Source organism: Schistocerca serialis, chromosome 6 (assembly GCF_023864345.2).
Source record: "Schistocerca serialis cubense isolate TAMUIC-IGC-003099 chromosome 6, iqSchSeri2.2, whole genome shotgun sequence".
NCBI classification, from domain to species: Eukaryota; Metazoa; Arthropoda; class Insecta; order Orthoptera; family Acrididae; genus Schistocerca; species Schistocerca serialis.
This window is the reverse complement of record NC_064643.1, coordinates 467,728,284-467,745,801: the sequence shown is the minus strand read 5'-3', so window position 1 is coordinate 467,745,801 and position 17,518 is coordinate 467,728,284. Positions and strand designations below refer to the sequence as shown.

At 36.9% G+C, this 17,518-nt stretch overlaps 1 protein-coding gene across 3 annotated transcripts in view; it reads left to right on the top strand.

Annotated features, from left to right (window-relative positions):
• The window catches only part of LOC126484182 (uncharacterized), a 166,327-nt gene that overhangs the window by 133,901 nt on the left and 14,908 nt on the right, over positions 1-17,518 (top strand). Inside the window, exons 8-9 of one of the 3 annotated variants that reach the window (XM_050107591.1) lie at positions 11,950-12,066; positions 13,491-13,523. In XM_050107591.1, coding sequence (XP_049963548.1) covers positions 11,950-12,066; positions 13,491-13,523 — 150 coding nt within the window. The remainder of the gene's footprint in view (positions 1-11,949; positions 12,067-13,490; positions 13,524-17,518) is intronic. The other 2 variants (XM_050107592.1, XM_050107593.1) reach the window with 2 other exon arrangements.

The following is a 17,518-nucleotide window of genomic DNA, read 5'->3' as shown; positions in this document are numbered from 1 at the left end:
ACAGTTGTGGTATGGAAATACGCGTGATTTCTGCTTGAAGAAAATTATGTCTCTCGCTTGCTTATGCAGAGTGCGTCACTTACCACCATCATCAGTGATGACAACTCGCAACAAGTGGAATAAAAATGCACTACTATGATAACTTTTAATGCTCGCATAAACTATGGCATTCAGATCAGAGTGCTCAGGACACTACTGAATTCTCATTGGCTTTCAGAGAATGTGTGATGTAGATGCACAGAAAAAGCCTAAACTCAACTGCCATCATACATGACTCCAACTATAGGAGTTGGGTATCATCTGGAATGACCTGCAGTTTACTTTGAACAGTGAAAGATGGTTGTCAATTGAAATGATGACGGGTTGGATTTAGGTGTATTAAGAAACATAATGCAGGCATATTTGGCAACTGAATTCTCAGAGAAGTGGTTTTAGGTTTTGGTAAGATAGTGGAAAAAGTTACTGTGCGGTATTGTTGTTATACGTCCGGAAGTTTTCATAAAAATTATTGGAATGCCTTATGTGTTGGGACTCAGAATGAGAGCTGTGATGAAAAGAAACTTTACCTTTTATTGATGACTATGCAGTTAAGTTATCATTTGAGTCTCCTGTAAAAATATCTTTGTTTAATATGACATTCTTGACATGGTCACTGTTTAGGTGAGCTGCAAGAAATTTGTGCAAGTGGTTGAGGTGGGGAGAGAGACAGGAGCTGGCAGAATACATCCTTGAAAACAGTTGAATATATTTTACACAGTTACAAATTTATTGTTTGACATACTACTTCAGTTGTTGGTAACAGTCAGAGAAAAATTAGTTTAACAATGATAGAAAACAGCTTCACAATTTGTAGCCCCAGTACTCCAGAATACGAAATCCTAGCCAGAGCTAGTACAGATGATAATATAAGTATGGAATTACAAGATAACTACCAAGAAGAATATTAATTGGAAGGTGAATATTGTGTATAGCATAAGTGCTGAACAAGTTGTTGGTAGGGACAGGAAAAAAACATTTTATTATATGGCTGATTTTGGTGGTGTTTCTTGCCAATTTCAATATTTTTTTTGGCACAGTTTAATATTTTTTTTTTGCTAAATGTTAGGTTTTTTGCCAAATTTGTGTTATTTTTGGCCAAATTTTGTGTTAATTTTTTTGCCAAATTTGGTGATATTTTGCCCTAAATATGGTGGTATTTTCACTTGCAATTTTGATTGACATCTTATTTTTGAAGTACTGTGTATACTTCCTTTTTGTTTTAGTTCATTGTTTTACAGTTTTATATTGAAAACTGCTGACGGGAATACTGTCTTTCAAATTCTGAAGGTGGCAGGGGTGAAATACAGGGAGCAAAAGGTTATTTACAATTTGTATAGAAACCAGATGGCAGTTATAAGAGTTGAGGTGCACAAAAGGGAAGCAGTGGTTGAGAAGGAAGTGAGAGAGGGTTTAGCCTACTCTGATGTTATTGAATCTGTATGTTGAGCAAGCAATAAAGGAAACAAAAGATAAATTTGGAATAGGAATTAAAATCAATTGAGAAGAAATAAACACTTTGAGGTTTGCAAGTAGCATTGTAGTTCTATCAGAGACAACAAAGGACTTGGAAGAGCAATTGAACTGGACGGACAGTGTCTTGAAAGAAGGATATAAGATGAACATCAACAGAAGCAAAACAAGGGTAATGGAATGTAATTGAATTAAATCAGGTGATGTTGAGGGAATTAGAGTAGGAAATGAGAAACTTAAAGTAGTAGATGAGTTTTGCTATTTGGGCAGCAAACTAACTGATGATGGTCGAAGTAGAGGTGACATAAAATGAAGACCACAACAACAACATTGAAAACAGAAATATGCCTGTGTTAATTACATTATATTTATTGACATCATTATCACATATTTTCAGTATTGAGAAAAAAAAAAAAAAAAAAGAAATTTAGGTTAAACGTATTAAACCTGATCAATTAAAGTAAAAAAAAGAAACAAAACTCTGCCACTGTGCACTCAAAAGTTTTCAAAAGATAGCATTGTCATAACTTATAAGTTATTTTTTGAGACATTGTGCTGCCAATCCATAAACACCTCACTCTATAGGGGGAAACATTCCACGTGGGAAAAATATATATAAAAACAAAGATTCTGTAACTTACCAAACAAGAGCGTTGGTACGTTGATAGAGATAATAACAAACACACACACACACACACACACACACACACACACACACACACACACAAATTTCAAGCTTTCGCAACCCACGGTTGCTTCATCAGGAAAGAGAGAAGGAGAGGGAAAGACGAAAGGATGTGGGTTTTAAGGGAGAGGGTAAGGAGTCATTCCAATCCCGGGAGTGGAAAGACTTACCTTGGGGGGAAAAAGGGACACACACACACACAAACACACACACACACACACACACACACACACACACACACACACATCCACCTGCACATATACAGACACAAGCAGACATATGTAAAGGCAAAGAGTTTGGGCAGAGATATCAGTCGAGGCGGAAGTACAGAGGAAAAGATATTCGTGAATGACAGGTGAGGTATGAGCGGCGGCAACTTGAAATTAGCGGAGGTTGATGCCTGGTGGGTAACGGGAGGAGAGGATATATTGAAGGGGAAGTTCCCATCTCCGGAGTTCTGATAGGTTGGTGTCAGTGGGAAGTATCCAGATAACGCGGACGGTGTAACACTGTGCCAAGATGTGCTGGCCGTGCACCAAGGCGTGTTTAGCCACAGGGTGATCCTCATTACCTACAAACACTGTCTGCCTGTGTCCATTCATGCGAATGGACAGTTTGTTGCTTGTCATTCCCACATAGAAAGTTTCACAGTGTAGGCAGGTCAGTTGGTAAATCACGTGGGTGCTTTCACACGTGGCTCTGCCTTTGATCGTGTACGCCTTCCGGGTTACATAACTGGAGTAGGTAGTGGGAGGGTGCATGGGACAGGTTTTACACCGGGGGCGGTTACAAGGGTAGGAGCCAGAAGGTAGGGAAGGTGGTTTGGGGATTTCATAGGGATGAACTAAGAGGTTACGAAGGTTAGGTGGACAGCCGAAAGACACTCTTGGAGGAGTGGGGAGGATTTCGTGAAGGATGGATCTCTTTTCGGGGCAGGATTTGAGGAAGTCGTATCCCTGCTGGAGAGCCGCATTCAGAGTCTGATCCAGGCCTCAACCTCCGCTAATTTCAAGTTGCCGCCGCTCATACCTCACCTGTCTTTCAACAACATCTTTGCCTCTGTACTTCCGCCTCGACTGACATCTCTGCCCAAACTCTTTGCGCTTACAAATGTCTGCTTGTGACTGTGTATGTGCGGATGGATATGTGTGTGTGTGCGAGTGTATACCTGTCTTTTTTTCCCCCTAGGTAAGTCTTTCTGCTCCTGGGATTGGAATGACTCCTTACCCTCTCCCTTAAAACCCACATCCTTTTGTCTTTCCCTCTCCTTCCCTCTTTCCTGATGAAGCAACCGTTGGTTGCGAAAGCTTGAATTTTGTGTGTATGTTTGTGTTTGTTTGTGTCTATCAACCTGCCAGCGCTTTCGTTTGGTACGTCACATCAGGGAAATATTGCACGTGGGAAAAATATATCTAAAAACAAAGATGATCTGACTTACCAAACGAAAGTGCTGGCAGGTCGATAGACACACAAATAAACACAAACATACACACAAAATTCAAGCTTTGGCAACCAACGGTTGCTTCATCAGGAAAGAGGGAAGCAGAATAAAAAAATGTATTGAGCAAATGTTGTTTAGTTTCTACGGAGACATTAACAAGCATGATTGCCTCGCTAGAAACTTACTTTGTTTTAAAGACATGAAAGTAATATGTCTTTTTTAGATAGCACCCTGTATTATTTTATTTGATAATTCACATCTTCACATCAAGACCTGTTCAAAAACATATCCCAGTGTACCATACATGTAAACATGACATTACTAAAAATGTAACACAAAATTTACTTTGACTCTCATGTGCTAGCACATAGTGCAGGTATCTGGAATAACATAACTCATCCACACTCTGTCATTATCAGTAAACAAATGAAAACACATGGAGAGTGCATTTCAGTCATTCAGTCAATCATCTGCAGTTGAAGATTTGTGTGAGTACACCAACATACAGAAAGTAGAAATCCTTTTCATATTGTCATTATTCCACCCTGGATTTTCCTTTGTGCACTGTGGTACATTTTTGAACAGGTCTTGAGTAGGAGAGGATCACTGAATAAAAAATTATAGGGTGGTATAAAAAAAGGAAAATAAGCTATTCATATCTTTGTAATGAACAAACTTGTGAGAAAGGGAGTCTTGCTGGTTAATGACCACCTGATATTTGAACAACATTTACTTGATAGATTTGTTATTTTACTTCTGTTTGGTGTGTGTGTGTGTGTGTATGTGTGTGTGCGTGTGTGTGTGTGTGTGTGTGTGTGGGGGGGGGGGGGGGGGGGGAGCAACCAGAATATTTGAACACTAAAGACAAATTGACACACAACTGATATTTGACAGTGTCTAGACTACCTGACAATTGCTGTTCAACTAAATTATGAATGGGTTTATATCCTTTAGGATTATCTAATGGCTGAGATCTACTATTTCACATGTACATAACAGACTATTTGTTCATCATTATTATGCTACACTTCAAGCATGAACCTTGAGCTGTTACCACAGACTTGAAATTGATTGCGGCCATGAGAATTGTTACTCTAGTTTGAAGGCACAACCCAGGTGTGTTCCAGTGTTTCCTTTACCTCAGCCTGAATTATTTGTCCCTTCAAATTCATCAAAAACTTGGTGGTTTCATCACAGTTCCATTTCTCACATTAATGAAGCAATTTAAAATGAAAAAGAAGTATCAGTTTTATTCTGTGATATTACATTTCTTGATATTTTTGTGGAATAAATAAATAAAAGATCACATTGTGGAGAGATCTGTAATGCAGTGTATCAGTTAAACTGCATATTTTCGTAAGATGTTAAGTGTAAATACAAAATCCACCAAATATTGCACTGTTAATTCATAAGCACATAAATCAGTATGGGTCCTACGCTGTTTGCTTACGTCAGCCAGTCACAGCACAGGATATGCGATTTCAGCAATATGTTTCTGGTGGGAAAATGGAACATTTCAACATTATATTTTATATTTCGTGTATGACATTTTGTTGACTTCACTATCTGTAACTTCGCCCAAGATCCAGGTTATGTTATGAGTTGATAAAATCAATGAACTTGATTCTATAAGAGGCTGTCGTACTACTCGTGCAACGTAATTTAAATTCTTTGGAGTATCGTTATGTGAAGACACTGATATTTGTGTACTGCTGAGTATCCTGTTCTGTGATTGGCTGCTAGGAGCAAACAAACATATTTGCAAGGCTAATGTGATGTATTTGGGGGTTTTCATATTTATTCTTGTATCCTATGAAGTTTAATTAAGGCACTGCACTGAAGACATCTCAAAAACACCTCATAGATTGTGCAAAAGTGCTGGAAAATGTGAGGGAGGTGACTGCAAGTGGTACAGAAATAGTGTTTGTTTTAAATAGGTATTTTTGTTTGATGTCATACCTAGGGCCATAGTTCTTTACACAGGAAATTACATGCCATTTTAAGATCATACTTGAACCACAGCCTTGAGGGAAAAGTCCAAATGCAAATTCAGCTTCAATAACTGCCATTTAACAATATTAGTAAACTACTGCTTTCAAACGTATGACATTATTACAATGGAATATAGAATATGATAAAAGTTACATTACATAGCTGAACGCTTTCTGTGTGTAGTTGAAATGAAGAATGAACTGACAGTGGAATGGTCCAATCTGACAACTTGAAACCTGTCCTGAAATTTTCCACGCAGGAAGAATTCACCAAAAGAAATGAAATGTCAGAATTTTAGCTGCTAAGGAACACTGCATGAATTTAAAAAGAAAAGTTAAAGTTATTTATTTTTCTGCGTCAAGAACCACTTATAACAGCAGTTAGTACAGCCCTTTCTGCCTTGCTCACAAACAACGAATAAGCAGATGTAGCCATGGCAAAATAACATAGCGCTGTGTAGCAAGCATACTAAAGTGCACACATGCAAATTTTAAGCAGTTAAACTATACCAAAAATGTCCGCAGTCATTAATTTTTTGAACAACTTGCAGTTCATATCGACAGCTAAACTTTTGCATATGTAATTGTTACACAAGTGAGTACCAGAGGAAAGAAAACAAAGTGAATGTATGATGTTACATTACAGATGACTTCCATCAGTTGGGACTTTAAACTTTATTAACGTTAAATATTTTGTAATAATTCAAGTTGCGCCATTCTTAAAATTTTCAATAATGTATATTTTACCAGTGAAACAGCACTTTGTTTATGCCCTGTAGTCGTCACAAAAATGCGAAGTGTTACTACATGCAGAAAACAAACATTTTCCTCACACCAGGCACATCATTTAACTAAAAAACAAGTGCATTCAATTATTTCAGTCATTACTAGTTGTATTTAGATAGAAGTGGAATGGAATAAGAAATGGTTGTGGGTGTTGTTCTGCATATTGTGCTGCATAACATTTTCCTTACATCAGGCACAACTGTTAACAGAAAAATCAATGTACTCAGGTACTTCATAGTTATTACTTGTTTTATTTAGCCAGAACTGGAATGGAATAACAAGTGGTCATGAGCATTCTGCATATTGTGCTGCATGCCAGGCATACTTAATCAAATTCATAAAATGTACTGATGCAAACTGACAATGCAGAAATAATTTGAAGTTTAATAATACAGTTCAGCTGGTAAACTTGAAATGACAAAGAACTATTGGAAATTATTTTGTTTGACAACTTTCTGAAAATTGCTTTACACTGCTGAAATATTTTTTATGGAGAGGCTTATCAAACTATTAGCCCTGGGTGGAATCCCAATTGTATTAATGGTTTTTTATTGTCCTCCTAAAGACAGAGCAGTTGTTATGTTCAGGCCAAGAGTCCAACAACAGCATTGAATTATTTTCTGCAAATAGTGGTAATATGTTTCACATGTAACACTGAAAATTATTCTCTCCTATTTTTCCAGGTTTCGCTATGTCGATTACAGTATTTTTGCAATTGAATAGTCGTGTGTTAATTTTTGGTCCTAACTTGGCTTAATATTTCTGAAGACAGGCAAAAACCAGTGATGCATATCACTGGCAGTGCTGTATACACACGTGGTGGCATTCATCGAATGCACAAGTGACTCTCTCATCACTTGAAATGATAAAGTGCGGATTGCATACAGCTCTTGCACAAAACCTGACTAATTGGCTTTGTACAAAAAATTTTAGAGGATAACAAGAAGCTTCGCCTTCATGTCCTTACAAATTTCTTTGTACTATTACACTTTAATGACAGCTCCTGTACACATTTGCTTGAGGTAAACTTCATAATTTTGCTACATCCTTTTCTGTATAATTTCACGGGTATGTTTAACCATGTCAAGGAATGCTGTTTATCTCACTTGCAATAAAGAGTCCCAGTTTTGTAGACCTCCCTCAGTAAACGTGCATTGACTGTCACAAGCAGTTCTAAATATTTGGAATGGTTTTTCTTTCCTGCTTTTGTGAGCTTCATTTTGGCACATATTTTGTGTTGTGGATTGGCAGGAGACCAACCCACTAAATTGAGAGGAAGCCGAAAGGCACGTGTTTAAGCTCACACAGGCTGGCGTGAGGTCTGGAACAGGACAAGGAATTTAGACTTTAGAAAAAAGGATGTAGCTTGTGGAATACTTACCTTTAATCCAGTAATGTTGAACGTAGCTCTTGTCTGTACATTATTTACAATATCAATAGCAACTGAACACTAGGTCGTAGCAAATGACGTAGCTGAAGGCTATGCTAACTATCATCCCGGCAAATGAGAACGTATTTTGTCAGTGAACCATCACTAGCAAAGTCGACTGTACAACTGGGCGAGTGCTAGGAAGACTCTCTAGACCTGCCGTGTGGCGGCACTCGGTCTGCAATCACTGATAGTGGCGACACGGGGGTCCGACGTATACTAACGGACCGCGGCCGATTTAAAGGCTACCACCTAGCAAGTGTGGTGTCTGGCGGTGACACCACATTTTGTTCTTTGTGTAAATCTTTACTCCATTTCACAGTTCATATTCTGATTTGAAGAAACAAAACTGGCCTTGCGCACAGTTAAGTTTAAGCATTTTTCCCTCCTTTGGTTAACCAAAAAATCCACTGCTTTTTCTGTGTCACTGAAAGCTATTACTGTACATGTTATCTTCGGGCTTGGAATGTACTCTCTCTTTGTTCTCTATTTTAGTTAGCACGACAATCTAGTTTGGACCACAGTTCATGGAATTGTCTGAGTTATTTTCTGTTCCTTTTAATGTTACCACAATTTCTAATGAAATGTTGACATCTTAATGAACATCCACAAAATTAACTAATAAGTAATACACATGTAGGTCTTCAGAGGAGGTAGGCGATTTTTATTGCGTACCACATTCTTCACATTTCATCTTGCAAGGTTGTGGATTCCATATTACTAGGAAACCCTGGAACCTGCACAAAGACAGTGCTGTTAGAAAGCATATAGACAAAATCACAAAGAAAATTAATTCAGCTTTATCTCCATTGTGTGTTAGGTCACATTTGTATTATTATTATTACAAACTGCTAGTTATAGCATAATTAGTAGTGGAGAAATTTTCGCCATTAAACAGTTTACATGCTTCCAGTCATCGGCATACAGTATGATGAAATTTTGACACATTTCCTGTAGGTATGAGATATGATTAGATTTAGCAATACTGCAAAGGCTGTTGCTAATTATTATGGATGTTGAATGAATTGCAGATTCAAGCAAATGGAAACTGTGAACAATTCTGTCAGATAAACTATCAGCAGAAACTGAAATTCACTATGATCGCATTGTGCCATATTATCTGTTTACCAGTGTGCTGTCTACTGAGGATATGTGCCTGCCGTGCTGTGCATGTGCTGTCCGGTACAGCTTTGGCAGGGTTATATATTTCTCCAACCACCTAGAGAGCTACTAATTTGGCAATAGTCAACATTAAAAAAATACTTGCAGTTCATCTTGGCAGCTACAATTTTGATGTTATGTTTCTTTTTGTGTATTCTTTCCATATAAAAAATTTCAGGACAGGTTTTGACACAATACACTGGACAGTTTCCTTGTGTGCCACACAAATGTAAAATACCTGTGATGTTATTTTTAGCCAAACCTTAAATCTGATTATCACTTTTATTTGTGAAGGTAATGATATTTTCTTCATAAGAATAAAGCCGGATTTTGTTGGAGAAGTGAGAATGGATCCTGCGTATGAAAATGCCATGCTTTCATGTAGTTACGCAGGTAATAGAAGTCTGACAACCAAAAACAAAGTTACAGTTATCAAAGTGTTTTGGTAGTACCACAGTGTGATTTTGTGATCAGTCATATTTGATACTGTTGATCACATGTGTGCATAGAGCAGTTGATAATGTATTAGCAAAGTTTTGCACATTAATACCATGATAGAGCTTTAGGAGACTCATTTAGTTACTTCACAAGAGTTGGATGCTATGAACTGTACATTTTCTGTGTATGTTAGAGACCAAGTGGTACAATAATGACATGTTGGAAGCTGTGAATGCCAAAGCTAAATCACACAGTGAGAGTGGTTCTGCTAGCATGCTATACAGTATTGATCTTTAACTGAATAAAGTCATGGCTAACCATTTTCTAGTACGTGTATGGGAGGGGGGGATGCTTTCATAATATGAAGGTACTCCTATGACCCGTGTATGGATCTGCAAGTATGATTCTATTAGGTTGGGGCATAAGATCCTAGCATTTTTGTTTTGCATCTTGATATTCTGGTTGTTATAGGTTTATTTATCAATTATTGTTTTTTATTTGTAGGTATTCAAAAACAGTCACAAGTTGCACTTTATATTTTTTATTATGACTGTTTTTGCTCTACAAATGAATAAGAGCATCATCAGAATGTACAGTTTAAAGTTGGCTGACAGCATTAAAGATTGCATTTACAGTTGGCTGACAGTTCTAAAAATTAATTAGGCTGCGCTGTAGCACCTAGACTGTATATTCCGATGATGATCTTGTTCATTTGGAGAGCAAAACCAGTCATAATGAAAAATAAAAAGTGCAACGTGTGGCTGTTTTCGAAAACTTATATTAACAGTCACTCCTCCTGCAGACAATCCCTGCTCTGTTTTATTTGTAGTTCACTGTTGCTATTTGCGTTCACATATTATCATTTTGTCATTTGGAGGTAGTGAGTAGAGCTGTGGACACTAGGAAACGGGAGTGTCAAGTTGAGAAATTAAAGAATTTCTGGCATATTTTTCTGTTTGAGTGCAATAGAGGGCTGACAGCAGCGCCAACACCAGGAACATTTGTGCCGCATTTGGGGATAATGCTATAAGACAGACCACAGCAAGAAAATGGTTTTCTGTTTTTAAAGAGGATTATTTTGACATTAGTGACTCTCCACATTCAGGAAAGCTTTCGGGGTTTGATGAAGATTGTGTAAACAAATTGATCCATTATGATCCACGTCATTGTACTAAAAAAATAAGCAAATGTGATGAACTGTGATCATTTCACCAATATGCTACATTTGCAGTCAATGAGGAAGGTTCCGAAATCAAGTATATAGTTATCACATGCACTAAGCCAAAATCAGCTGGTGGCCTAATGTGCATATCTGCTTGCTCATCATCAGTGGCTTGTGAACAACACTGAGCATTCCTATACTGTATCATGACTGGTGATGATAAATTGTGTCCTTATGCTAACATAAGGAAAAAAAGGAATGATTGAGCCGAAATGAAGCAGCAATTCACCGTAAAAAGAAATGTGCGCGTCCACAAAAGATAATATTATGCGTCTGGTGGAACAGTGACAGTGTGGTATACTATGAATTGCTTCCTTGAGGCGTAACCATCACTGCTGACATTTTTTGTCCCAGATCTCTTGCATATGCAATCCAAGAACAGTGACCGGAAAGACTGCATGAAGTGATGCTACTCCATGATAATGCCTGCTTGCATTCTGCTAGACTGACAAAAAACCCGTGACAGAAGGTGGGTTGTGAAGTCATTCCACACTCACCTTATTCACTTGGTCTTGCACCCTCGTATTTTCACCTTTTCCATTCTCTGTCAAACAATTTTCAAGGAACTTCCTTTCCAGATGAAAATGCAGTCAGAACATGGCTCGTTGAGTTCTTCGCTTCAAAACCAAGTGATTTCTACAATCACGGAATCAGAAAGTTTCCCCAGTGTTGGCAGACTGTTGTAAATAGTGAAGGATAAAATATTATTGATGATCAAAAACTCTGTTATGTGTATCTTTTGTGTTTATTAAACTTGTGGAGAAATGCTACGAACTTATGCATCAGCTTTATATATCCCGCTGGTGTGAACCTTCAGTATATAAATACTAGCAACTTCATTGTTTTTCCACTTCTCTAGTGCATCATCTTCATTAGAAAATAAAAACCATCATGAACTTTTGTAATGTAAACTTTTCAACATATGCTGTTTGCTGTTTTCTCATTTCTACTTCTTCAGAGTGGTTTTTTGTGCGTATGGCAATCGAAGATGACAGTGCTTTTTGATATGCATGTGATTGAATAGTGATCCCATAGAGTAGTCTAAGTTTGGATTAGCTGCATTGTAGCGTGGAAAGCAAGTATTGGTTGAGCATGAAACTGCTCGAAGCTGAAGGAATTCTATAAACATCTATCAATGAAGTATAAAGGATAATTGTGACATGTTGTGGATGCCAAAAATCAGTTCATCAGGAACTTTGTGAATGGTGGTAAAGAAAGTAGCCACCATTAGGCAGTCTCTCTTCTGAATCGTCTTATTTAAATGTAACTACCCCTGTATCTTTTTAGAAAAATTTCTTCTCCGAGGCAAGTCGTGATGCAGTACTTTCGTCATCATCACCAGAAACTCCACTTGAAGAGGTACCAATTATTCCTGGTCTTTCTTCTGGAAACAGGGAAGATGAGGTATGGGAAGCTGCTTCAGAATTTTTGTGTCTAAAATAACATAAAATAAAATAAAAAAATAAATCGTTAGTCTTTCGAAATAGTGATACTATTCACGTTATTGGTTGATCTTCTTTGCATGCTTATCTTAATTCCTTCCTTATCTTTCTTTCTTTACTTTTTAAGTGAATAGGAGTTTCTTTTGTGTCATGCAATTGGTACATTTGTTTCTAAGATACATTTTTATTTATTTTTGAAGCAGTCCCATCATTCAGTTGCTGATGAGTCTTATGACCAAAATACTGTTCTACCCAGTGTATTTAATTGTTATTATATGTGGAAATACGACCTTGAGAAAGGCAAAGAGTGTCCTTGTTCAGTTGGTGGTGGAGTGTTCAATTGTTGTTCTTTATATGAGGTTTTGTGTTCATACGTTTTGCTTTTATTTGTTGTATTAAATGATGTAATTTGTTGTTTCTGCAGCATCTCTTTATTGTTGTCTTTTCTTTCTGTAATTTATTTTTCTCTTGCCTTTTAATTTTGCTTTTCCACACATGTTGCATTATTATGTCCAGCTCACTTGTTGACGGTACCTATTACAGCATTACGTCATGATTTAGGTTAAAAATGATTGAAGCCTCATTTTTCTGCTGTATTCCATATTACAGCTTGCTTTGTCATAATACTGGTGTTTGTGTTTTGTACCACAAGATTTAATTTTTAGCATTTTACTTGTACACAGACAACAGTGAATACCTCGAATAGCTGATAAAAGGTGGAGGAAGTGTGAGAAAAAGTGTCAGAGACTTTTGTAAATGTATGTAGCTAGGACTTGTTACCTTTTTCCTTTTTTTATTTCTGCTATTTAGAAAATGATGTAGCACATAGGTCATGAATATTAAATTTTAAGAGCCAAGTTTGAATTGCAATCCATCTATTCACTGTATCTTGAAATCACTCTGTGCAAATGTTCTTTGTATGATGGCACAAATAAAGTCTTCCTCCGCACGTCCCAAATTGAGCTATTGCTTCATCTCTAACAACACTGCTGTTTATGGAAATTTTTTTCTTATTACCATCTCGTTTCTGTGATCTGTAGACTCACTCTTTAATTATTAAAATGGATGGGGTATGCTGCAGTTCTTAGAATAATTAGGCCTATGTATTAATTTCATTATTAAGAGATTTCTCAATTATTAATTGCAAATAGAAGAAAATGTCAGTTTACTGGGGTAAAAAGTCCTATTCAAAGTCAGAATTCTGAAATCAGTATCCCTTGTTTTCCATTCTCAGAATTTGTATTAGCCAGTAGCTAAGCCTTTTTTTAATGCCTGGAACTAATTAAAATGTTGATATTAAGTTTGTTTTGTGTTGTCAGTCCTTACATTTAACTTAACTTTCCCTGAAGATGAAACACTGTTCTAACCTTTTTGGTTTATTTCTAGGAAAAATCACTTAAGAATGAGGAAAACTCCTTAGTAAGTATTCCAGCCTGATTTTAACAGTTATTCTTGTTCAAGTAAATAGTTACAAACACTTTCAGAGTAAATAAAAAACAATATGATACCAAAATAAATTTAAATGTGAGGCTATGTATAACAACAATGGAAATTTCGCAATGGAATAATCCATTTATATTATAAAAATGGATGTGTGTGTGTGCGCATGTATCTGTGTACGTGTGTGTTCCCACATCGCCTCCAAAATCACTGGGGTGATTTCAACCAAACTTAGTGTGCATATACCTTACAGGTAGGCGACATTCATTGTGAGGTTAAGAACTGCTTACCTACGAAAGACATGAGGTTGGAGGTGGAGGTGTAAAAGCCGTTTGGTCCACAACTCATGAATTCCCGAACTTTATTGATCCAGTATTAGAGAATGAGAACACTCAGCAACGTGCAACAAACTTTACACATAATTTCAAACCTTTATAACTATGTTTCTCACTGACAACCCATAGAAAATGATGAAAGGAAAAATGTTGTATCGCTTACTGCTTTTCCGCTGTTAATGCAGTAAAAGCACTATTTCTTTACTACTAACTGTATTCGCAACACCTCTTACAGACAGTCTGCACATATACCACTGAATGTAAGTGCAAAATTATGTCGTTTTATGACACATAGTCCAGGAGATATGACTATCCACATAAGCTGCTGAATGAATGTACGTACAAAATTATATTGTTGTATGAGACATAGTTCAGGAGATATGTTCTTGGGTCAGGAGTAATGTCTTTATAAGCACTAAGTACAAGGCCAGACACTCCATGGTATTGGCATCAGTGCACAGCTATAAATAAATACCTGGACATGCTGGGTTTCTCCACTAGTATGTAACAAAAGAAAAGAAAAGGCACCCACTCACCTACAGCTAATTGATGTGTGGTGCATAGAAGCTGTCAGCAGAATACGGTATTTATAATAGCTTTCAAGCTTTTGGTCTTTCCCTAGCAAGAGTACACACACTAACATTCACACACACAACCACACAGAGGCTAGCATTTCTTACCTACACTGTGTGTGAAAAAAAAAAGTAGTGATAATGTGCAGTGTGAAAAGTAGTTTACCTGGGCCCTTTTGATTATTACAGTGTATTTTTAATTAAAATCACATCAGGAAAGTTCATAGCTACCTTCTACATGTTCATTGATATTACAAGTACCACTTTGATTGGTGCATTATGTGATATCAAGTTACATTCAATCCTTTTATTATTGTTACTTTTTTAATTGCTGTCCCGCACCACATAATTTTAGTTGATTACTTTAATATTTTATTATAAAATAAGTTAGCATTATTTCAGCCTTTTTTTTCAAATTTGGTTCTCTTACTATTAGAATTGTACGATTTATGAAGAGGTAAAAGTAATGTGGGTTCTGCAAAATGGTAATTTAGAAGATAGCTTCATTCATAGTTAGTGATCTAATTATCAGTTCCATGGAGAGGAGAACAACTTGACAATGAGATCCAGCATCCAAATCCTGAAATACTCCTAAACCATCATGATACAAAGTTACTGAAGTGTCTAATTAAATATGTTAAAAGTATGTATTAAAATACAAAGTTCATGTATCCTTCAGAATGTGAGTTTTGTATTCTTTTTTGTAAATATACATATTTCAAGATAAAATGGCAGCCACAAAATTTAAATGCATATTATCAATGTTACACATGCCACTTTAACAATATAATGAGAAGGAAAGTTGGTATTCACTATATAGTGGAGATGTTTAGTCACAGTTAGGCACAACAAAAAGACTTTCACCATTAAAGCTTTTGACCTTTGGCCTTCGTCAACAACACACACACACGCACACACACACACACACACACACACACACACACACACACACACACACTACTCACGACTTTTACATGACACTTTAGGTACCTCATGTTTATAATGACAGGTACCATAAAGCGGGGTGTCATAACAAATGTAAATGAACATTAATTAATTGTTGATTCATCCACATCTAATTGCCAGTCTAATACAACAATAAAACATAATTAAAAGTTAACAAACATGTGACTCCATAATTACATAGAGGACAAGGTGATTCATAAGTAGTGTTGTACTATTTATCTACATCTAATAACAAGTAACTGCACACAGTAAACACGGCCTTTTTTCTGACAACAGGGCCATGATGATGATACATGCTCCTCCGCTACATGCCATGTGTGTTCTGATTTGTCTTTCTGAAAAGCTGAGTAGGTATCCTTGTGTAATAAAGATGCTGAACTCAGGAAAATGTAAAGAGTTCAGGATTTTTCATCACAAATTTTGAGTGTGCAGTATTTTAGTAATGCGATCCAAGGTAGGAGGAAGGGCAGCATCAGTTGTAAATTGTTAATTTGTTATTGCAGATCAGCTTCAGCTACTGTGTTGCTATCTTCAGCACAGTTATATCCATGTCATGACGACTCATAAATAAAATAGCATATGGTGCGACTTGATGTTATAGATAACATACATCAGTTAAACTCTGAGTTTCATTGATGTTTGTCATTTGTAATGTCAAGTGGTACCATGTGCTATTATACAGGATGACTGAGAATTAAGTTTATAGATTTTATATGTCAAAATAAAATAGAGGTTGAAGTCTATCAGCAAAATCTTTATTTGTTTTTGAAATATATAGTTTAGGAATTTGCTTCTTAAAAAATAATGTCATTTAAATACAATCCAGCACTCCTACAGCACTAATTTAAACTATGAACAAAATTTTGCGTGACGGCTCACCATGGGCTGGATACCACTTCTCTATAGATATTCTCTTCCAGTTGCTCCAGAGATGTCAGATTTTTGACCTACACTTGAGATTTGACATACCCCTGTAAAAAAATCCATGGGGCTCAAACCTGGACTGTATGGTGTGGGGGCCAGTATATGTCACCCCTCCTGCAGATCAGTTTGGTGGGGAAAATTTCGAAAACTCGCAGTACAGGTGCATTGAACGTGTCTACAGTGGCTCTGTCTTGCTGAAACCATGTTCTTTGGTTACAACCAGGAAAATTTTGCAATTGAGGCACCAAAAAGTCATTTAACATCATCACATAACATTCCAAATTAACTGTAACTGCACTACTATTCTTATCCTCGAAAAAATATGGCCAGTTATTACTCAGGCTGATGTTACAGGCCATACAGTAACTTCTGGTGAATGAAGGGTTTTGTTTCCTTCTGTTTAGGATTTGTTCCACTCCATTAGCAGCAATTTTGCTTATTGCTGTGACCATTCAGGTGAAAATGAGTGTTGTCAGAAAACAGAACGATGTTAAATGAAGGGCACTCAGTCACATCATTAATCAACTAGCCTATGTCGGGTATTCTAGGGCTTTAATTCTTGCACGAATTGGATTTTGTAAGGATGCAGCTTAAGGTCTTTTTGCAGAATTCAGTGCAGTGATGCCCTATACTCATTTAAAGAACTTGCAGGCTTACAAATGGAGATGTTAGGCTCGTCATGAACCGTCCGATTTACATTCTCCATGGATTTGCCCATTCTTGATGACTTTGGTTGGCTGTATTTCAGTTTGGCCACTGTTGAACCAGTCTCCTTAAATGTTTCGATCCATTTCCAGTTAAGGAGAACTTAGCATAATTTACATTATGCAATCCACAATCACTGTAAAATTTCCTCCGTGCTACAGTTGCTGAATCACCATTTTGGTAAGATTCTCACACACAGAACGAAAAGCCCATGCCCGAGAAATTCTCCATATCGACTGAATTCCTAAAAGTCAAGCAGGTGTTGAATGTACCTCCGCCCCACCCTCCTCCCCACTCTCCTCCGATTTGTTGTGCGTATGCAGAGAGCTCATCAAATATAAACTCGTTTAAGATGACTTGTATTTATGAGTCGTCATGATTTGGATAGAAGTGCGCTGAACATAGCTAGATAGAAGTGCGCTAAACATAGCTACACAATAGCTGAAATCGATCTGCAATAAATAGATCAAAA